Source organism: Populus euphratica, unplaced genomic scaffold (genome assembly GCF_000495115.2).
Source record: "Populus euphratica unplaced genomic scaffold, PopEup_1.0 scaffold28.1, whole genome shotgun sequence".
In the NCBI taxonomy this organism is placed as follows: Eukaryota; Viridiplantae; Streptophyta; class Magnoliopsida; order Malpighiales; family Salicaceae; genus Populus; species Populus euphratica.
This window is the reverse complement of record NW_011499862.1, coordinates 1,118,735-1,127,056: the sequence shown is the minus strand read 5'-3', so window position 1 is coordinate 1,127,056 and position 8,322 is coordinate 1,118,735. Positions and strand designations below refer to the sequence as shown.

At 36.3% G+C, this 8,322-nt stretch overlaps 1 protein-coding gene across 1 annotated transcript; it reads right to left on the bottom strand.

Moving 5' to 3' along the window:
- Window positions 1-1,017: 1,017 nt before the first annotated feature.
- On the bottom strand, window positions 1,018-8,322 carry LOC105125090 (uncharacterized). Its single transcript, XM_011025389.1, has 6 exons — window positions 7,844-8,322; window positions 5,193-5,362; window positions 3,206-3,264; window positions 2,431-2,456; window positions 1,936-2,329; window positions 1,018-1,728 (listed from the first exon to the last, which is right to left on the bottom strand). The coding sequence occupies exons 1-6, from the start codon at window positions 8,025-8,027 to the stop codon at window positions 1,263-1,265; spliced, it is 1,299 nt and encodes a 432-aa protein (XP_011023691.1). The 5' UTR covers window positions 8,028-8,322; the 3' UTR covers window positions 1,018-1,262.

Genomic DNA, 8,322 nt, shown 5'->3' with positions numbered 1-8,322 from the left:
TAATATATATATATATATATATATATATATATATATATATATTTTTCTTTTCTTTTTTGGTTGGAAAACACGAGAGTTCCATCTTCCTGTTGGAAGCTTAGTCCCACGGTTTTAGATCACGATCACAGACCTGATGCTGTTGCGGTAAGGTAGGATGCTAAGCGGTAACTTCTATATGTCATGTACAAAATAATAAAATTTAGATACAGAGAATACTTGCGAGAAAACATGATTAGCTTTTTGGTAAAATGATTATCGATCTTAAAATATAAATTCAGAAAAGAACGCAAGAAATTTTATCAAAAAAATATATTTTTTTTAAATGCTAATTTATTTTTGTAGTGGACTTTCACTTTTTTTTCCCCTTTAAGCAAAAAAAAACAGTTGAAAAAAAACATGCTCCTTTCTTGAAAAACCTGAAAAAGCTTAATTAAATAGCGTGAGTTTTTATTATCTTCATATTTTTTTTTTTTACATTTATATTTTATTCACTATTATTCATTAGGTAAAAAAAGTCAAATATTTATATTATATCCACTAGATTTTGGATGTTTATTTAAGATTTTATTATTCAATATAAAATAAAAAAAAAAGTGTGAGAAAGATTAATGTATATATCTAAATCAAGTTTATGAATACCCATATGCACTAGATAAAGTAACTTGAAAAAAATTTCTCATTGATTATTATTTGAAATTATAATTCCAATATATTCGGATTAAGTTGTCATCACCAAATTAGAACAAGAGGAGTCCAAGCGAGTCATCAAGTTCCTTCGTAATTCTAAAAGGAGGAGGAGCACCCTCTGAAACTGTGGATAAAGGTTAAGGCGGCACTTAAAAATAACATCATAGCGCCACGACCTCCAGTGTATGGATACAGCATGCTGGACCTAACTTGTTATCCATTAACTAATGCATGCTTAGGTCAAGTACTTCACTTGTCGTGCGCGCTCGCGCGCGGCGTGGTGGTGGTGAGTGAGGGTGGGGGGGAGGGGAAGCCTGATAGCCGTTCAACTTCACTATCCAACATTTGATCTTATTTATATCCTAAAAGGCAAAGAAACAAGAGGAAGCAAAAGTCCACCACCCAGCCAGGTGGCTGCCAAACAGATCGTTTTTCAGGGCCACTCAACAGTATTTTGCGTCTGTCAGGATCGACAGACTCCAAGCATTATATGTCATTTCTCAAGCATACATAATTTGGTTTCAGCCACAGTAGTGGTAGTTTGCTTCACCCAATAAGGATAATAATGAAAGGTGTCACCGATTTTGTGATGACATTCTCTCGGATCCATGCCTTTGGCGGAATCTGATGCCGGGATCTGAACCACCACCAGCCTGATGGAATGTGCTCCAACCTGAATCTCTGTCAACCTGATTTAATGAGAATGACGGCAAATGATCTCTTTCCCATGAATGAAATCGAGTTGGTGGAGGAGGATTTTCTGCTTCCTGGAAGTTCCGACTTGATGCTCCTGATGGAATGAAATAGAAGCCAGTCTGATCGGATGATGAGGCCACTGCTCCTACTTGGGACATGCCTCTATGACTGCTGGATCTTCGGCTTCCAGAAACAACTGGTGTGCGAATAGGTGGAGAATTGCCAGGCTGTAGTTGTTGATAGTATGCTTGAAGGGCCTGAACTCTATCACGTGCTCGTGCGTTACTGCCCTGGTACGGTGGAATCATTGAGGAAGTAACTGAACTCCCCGGTCTAGCACTAGAACTGTGGACGAAAGAGGTGCATATGAAGCAATTATACAGTAGAAAAGAAAACGAAATAAGCGTCAAAAACAAAGGGGACATCTGTTTCAAATGCTAAGCACTAACTGTTTCTTCAACCTAAAAGGTGTCAGCAAGAAGCCTAAATAATGGATTTTCTTAACTATATTTTTCATGGCAAAGAATTTAAATTTTCTGAAGATATACATACCCATGACCAACAAGGAATGGATGAATGAAAGATCCTGATCTTGGTGGAAGATCTGAAGAAGTTCTAGCTGACCTTTGAGCAACAGGTGGAACAGAAGGCTGATCTGCATTACCCATTCGATTGCCTGTCGTAGAGAATGGAGGAGAATGGTGCTCCCAACTGTGATAATGGACATCCATGGCGGGAAAAGCATAGGAACTAGGGATCTCACTAGGTACTGATGGACCATTCCAGTGACTGTTAAAACTAGAAACGTCTGAAACACTGCCACTGGAGTTCGAAGATGATGGGTGAATTGGTCCAAAATAAGCAATATATGGGCAAGGATGAGTAGCAGATGATACTGCCGTGGTATGTTCGCCAAATATGGGATGTTGTCCCAATAAATCATGATCTGCATCATAATATCAGTCCTATCAATATAGTTAGCCATCATGCCTCCATTCTGGAACTTGAAAGAAAATCATTACTCAAACAGTATAGAGAATCTCTTACATGCGTTTGATGAAAATTCCCCTTCCCTGCAACATAGAAAAATTAACACCTTAGACAAAGACCAGTGCCTTACTTGAAAACAGATAGAAAAACCAAGCGGACAGCATATATAGAAAAAGTAAAACTACCGCTCCCTTGGAACCAAAAAGCAGTTTTAAGAGACAAGAACTGGTGCAATCCTCCTATCCATTTTATTATTATTATCATATCTATGTATTGAACCACGTAGTTTTACCCCAATATGCAGAAGGAATAGATAAAAGCTTTGACCACCCGAATTTCAACTAACTTAAGACTTCCCCAAATGGCTTACACTAAAATCTGGTACCATTGCCATGACATTCTGTATTAGGTAGATTGTGGTGGGAATCAGCCAATAAAATTTAAAAGTTCACGGATTCTGTAGTAGAGAGCAGTTTGCAACTTTCAAAATACCATAATAGAAAACGTGGACTGGGTTGCATTTCCAAAGAACTACCACGTTAGGACATGAAGTTTTCATTAGAAATCTGCAGCTCACATGCAGTTATTTTAGTAGCTCTTTTGTTATTTAAAGAGCCATGAAGCATTGGAAAATATGGCATTGGAAAATATGGACTAGGCTACATTTCCCAGAAATAGTAACAGCAAAATCTGCAACTTTGTGCCAAGTGAAAAGTAAAAGGGGAGAAGATGTGTAAATGCCAAGTGAAAATCCAATGATAAAAAATCTTAGCATAGAAACAGGAACAGGAATAACTTTGTGCTCTAAAATGTAATTGATTGTAACGCTTACTCAAAGGATGAAGGAAGTCGTGCTAGGCTGCCAAATGGACACCAATGAACCCCAAACGACTGTAAAACCATTTAGAACCAAATAAGTAAGAAGTTGCATGTCAGATACAATTGAAGTGCATCCATGTCCCTGCACACATGCATATGTAAATACTCCCACACGCACAGAATTCATCATAAGCAACAGTTCAGGAACACAAACCATTCCTGAAATGCATATTATACCCACACATGAACCAAAAATGCTACTGAGAATCTTGCAGAAAACACAAATCTAGGTATCAACAGCACAAAGAAATTTAAAAGTAAATGTCCAAAAGGATGTGTCGCTTCTATGAGTTATCTACGCATGCAATAAGCCATTAATATAATACAAAAAATAATTTCCCGGTGCCCAAGGCAAGAGGAATTCCTCCTGCCCAGCACATGGCAATCTCTCAGGGTATCCACGTGTCAGAGAATATTTATTATTTCACCAATATATATATGATATCCAAATCACTCATCTATAGTAAAAAGGTAAATTTCTTTATAGACAAGATTATATGAAAAAAAAAATAATGAATAAAAAATAAAGAGCAATTAATGCTACCCACACATGATAGCTTGAGACAATCATGTGTTGGGCAGGAAGAATTTCTGCTGCCATGTTCGTATAATAAAGAGAAATGTAGATAGAGGAATAAATCTATTACTTTTGAAAAAGATGCATCAACAGCATAGTGCATTCAAAGTACAATGTTAGATTACAATTAGACTGGATAGAAAACCTTTCCATCCACCTCACTTTAGTAAGCTCTTAGTTGCACCTTGGTGGCATCTTCAACTCATCTCCTGAGGAAAATCCAAGGAATCTAGAGTTGGTAATACAAAATGGCAAGTTGTCCTTGTGCCTCAGTTCCAAGGACAAAAACAACTTTTTACCTCAAGATCTAATAGAATTACCAGCCTATCCATGTGGCTGTGTCGACGGTCTAAATTTAAGATACCAGAATCTGTTGCAAAGAAGATTGAGAATTCAACCTTACTTCCCATGTTCCAAACTAGAGAAAAAGAAAGAGGCCATGGTGTTGATTGCATCAAATGGTTAGCATATCAATACTGAACTTTGTATGGGAAGCTGCGTTTCTTTTTCAGTCCAATAAACATGAAAGGAAGTGCACAAGCATCCTATCCACCTCAGTCCATTTATCTAAAATACCTAGATGATATTGGCTAGACTACACTGATTTTCTTTCTTTAATGATGTAGGAAGATAGGAAAAGGATAATAAACATAGCCATAGGCTGTTAACTGGATCATATGGCCAAATGAGAAAGGGATGTTTCTTATAAAATTCTCAAAATATCATGAACATTCTTTATTACAGCAATGGAAGTCCTTAAATAGCAAAGAAAACTCTGATTAAAATAAATCCTAGCCTTTAAAATAACTTAATTTTAACAACCAGAAACATTATCATAAATAATGCAAAAAAGTAAACTAGATGGAAAAAGACCAAACTAAAAGAAACCTGGCACGGTACCATGCTACAGTCACCCTTAAAACTTAGCATACTGCTTTGAATTTGCTCCTGTATCATTTGGTGTCTCCTAGCTTTACATTTTTGGCTTTTGGCTTTCTAAGCATTTCAAAGGAGTAAACTGTTTAGAGAGAACTTTCAGTTATACAGCTTCTTGCTTTACAAGCAATTAACAACAAAAGAAATTGACATTTTTACATTCCATCCTTGATACAAAGAAACAAAAGACATAATATATTCAGAGGTCCTAGGGGGGACAACTTAATAAGAAAACAGGTTTTACATATCCCAAAGTTGATATTTGAACTAATACTAATCCCAAGTAACAAAGGGGCTGCAGAAACTGGGGGGGTACTTGAAGGTTTCACATAACATCAAAACTCAATATAAATATGAGGTTTCATCAACTACCATACACTTGAACCGTATAAAAGTAAAGTATTCATTTAGATAAAAATCCATTTACCATTTCAGAGTAGCTTAAGTCATAAAGGTCCTCATCATGAGCCCAGTCATCCATGCTAAATTCTGGCAGTGAACGACAACCATTTGCATAAAGCCATTGGCCCTTCTCAATTTTCCGGCAATTAGGGCATTGCATTGCACCCTTTACATTAAATGCTGAGCCGATGCAGTCTGAAGATCATATGAAAACATAAATTTCAACCAAAGAAGAAGAAAACAAAGAAATACTTGTCAAATACAAAGTCAGTGATGAAATACAAGTGAGCACATTGATTCACCATTGTGTGGAAAGAATCTTGCTGGTGGTCTCCAAAGAGAACAAAACAAACAAGAACAGAGTGATACCAAAACCCCAAACATAAAAGAAAAAATGCATCTCCAAGCACTCAGTCACACAAATAATCACTGTTGATGCCTCCTAATGGAAGACCATTGGGCCTGCTCTAAAAAGCTGTAAAGAGATTATTGTACATGCAAAATTCATGACACAATTCCATGTTCTCCAACAAATGCTATCATGAGTGTTCTCTTTTGTTTCCCTTCATAGGCATTTGGTGTGATGTCCTTCACTTGTTTCAATAACACGGTCAATTGATATTTAAATTTGATTTTGAATACTGAAAGAATAATGGGCCTAGAAGAAATTATTGTTGTGTGATAATAAATTCTAAAGCTAGTATTCTTGGACTGTACTTCTGAGCATTGTTGTCAAAATCACAAGCTGACTCGGAAAATCAATTATATGAGTCAGCATGTATCGAACTTGTAAAATCAGACTAAAAACTCAAAAATCAGTAAAACCAGACTTCAATCGTGCGAAATCAATAAACTCGGCCAAAATCATGCAAAATCATGATTTTCACCGTGAGTTTACGAGTTTATAGGAAGTATAAATACTTTCAAATTAACTCCATTTTCTCAACCTTAGCCCTCCAGCCGACACTAACACACTCTCTCTCAAAACACCCCTTTTTTTTTTTTTTACTTTGTCTGATCATTTCCTTTTCCTTCCTTTCTGTTTTGACATCAATTTTGGGGTCGGTGTAACTTCCAGGTTAGTGTTTCTTAAACTTGTTATACTGTTGTTATGATTTCTCTTTGCACCCTGCATTCTTGAACCGAAGGGGTCTTGTTTGGTTTTGTTTCCACTTGCTTCTCATGAAAGTACCCTGAATTCTTTTCTCTAAACAAGATTCTGGTTGATTTTGTTTCATCTCACAAGCATGGCTTTCTTTCCTTTATTTAATTCCTGTATTTATGATGTTAGGTTAAATCTTTATAAAATTGTTGACCAGACATTTTTTTTAATATCCTAGTGGATCTCCCATTGTTTATTTATTATAAGTATTTTTCTATGTTCGTCATAGACATAGACATAGCTTTTGGATTTGAGTATTTAAAGACTTTGGTAAAGACTAATGATGAAGCTTGTTATCTTTTTGTAGGAAGCTACATAGTATGTATACTTGTTGTTGCTAAGAGGATTCTAACTTATAGCCAATTAAGGTATGCCTTGTCTCCTTCCTCTCTGTGTACATTGTATTTTCTGTGTAGTGCAAAGTTGCTAAAATGCTTTTTGACACGATCCTAAAATTGATGTATAACTAGAGAGGAAGGAGATGGAGACGATCAAATGAAGTAAAACAAAAGTGTTTTGAGAGAGAGTGGCAATGTCGTAGGATGGAGAAAGGGGAGTTAATATGAAAGTATTTATACTTCCTATAAACTCGGGTCCGAAATCGTGATTTTGCATGATTTTGACCGAGTTTACTGATTTTGCAGTAGTAAAATCCGATTTTACTGGTTTTTTAGTTTTTAGTCCGAGTTTACACATTAGATGCATGTTGACTTATAAAATCACACGATTTTACGAGTCAACTTGTGATTTTGACAACAATGGTGTCTTGTCAGAAAAGCGTTTTTTACAACCTGAGCCATGCCACAATATTACAAACCCAAAAAGGGCAGATTAATGAGAATTTGAGGTTGGTGAGCAGCCTTAGTACACTAAGCAAGATTACTTAGCAAAAGGCATTTCTCAATGGAGTAGGATTATGGATTTAGTATTTTCACTCTGTAAAAGTCTAAAAATTAAAAAAAATAAATCACATTAAGAGACTGCAGAAATCCTCACAAACTAAGCTATCCTCTACACGCTTTGTCAAAGCATGACTTCTAATTAGTTAGGTAACTAGAAGCGGTAAAAATTTTCATTCATTCTTACCTTTTCCTAATTCATAACCCACCCCCATTCTTTTCCATCACACAAACTCATGGCCGATTTCTCATGATCTCTGATTGCAAAATGCAAAATCTAAAATTCAACAGGGATACAAATCCAACTTCCACTTTCAAATCAGCATCACATCGGATACCACAAAAATTCAACAACTTGATTTCAAAAGAAAGATCTAACAGGTGCAAATCATAAAATTATGGCCTAAAAACGATCACACATGATTCAATCTGCTACTATCTAACAAGGAGCCGCAACCATTAATCACCATTCAGCCAGTAACTCAAAATCCAATCACACAAGAACCCAGAGTTCAAAAAATAGCCACGTAAGCATCATTAAAAAAACATTGCACCCAGATCTCAAAATTCCAAATCAAAACCAGAAAACACCAAAAATAAAACTTTTTAACATACCCAGATGAAACTGATGTCCACATTGAAGCTTGGCCCATGATCGATCTCCATTGTCAGCAACCACTTCAAGACAAATCGAACATGAAACTGACCCTCCAAACGACTTGCCATTCAATCCTCCACCACCACCTCCTCCATCTCCATCGTCCACGATCACGTCATTTTCACTGTTCCCCAGCCCCATCTCACCAAACCCAAAACCTCAAGTCCTTAAATCTTCCTTCTTCCTCTACATAAATTAACACTCTTCGCTTTTCTTTCTTTTTCTAAATTACCCCACCAGAAAGCCAAAACACAAAAACAAAACCAGAAGAAAAAACCCAATAAATCAAGGATTCGATTACAAGTGAATTACAAGAGATTATGAGAAAAAGATTGTTTTTTTGGTTGATGGGTTTGAGTTTCTTGTTTCTTGTTTCCTGTTTCCAGTTCTTCTCTCTCTTTTGTTGTTGTTTTCGTTTCTGTTTCTGTGTTCTGTC

Excerpts from the sequence above, each read along its gene's own strand:
- LOC105125090 (XM_011025389.1), bottom strand. The coding sequence starts at position 8,027 with ATGGGGCTGGGGAACAGTGAAAATGACGTGATCGTGGACGATGGAGAT. Across the intron at positions 5,363-7,843 it reads TGGACATCAGTTTCATCTGG|ACTGCATCGGCTCAGCATTT; the intron begins GTATGTTAAAAA and ends TATGATCTTCAG. Across the intron at positions 3,265-5,192 it reads ACTTAAGCTACTCTGAAATG|TCGTTTGGGGTTCATTGGTG; the intron begins GTAAATGGATTT and ends ATGGTTTTACAG.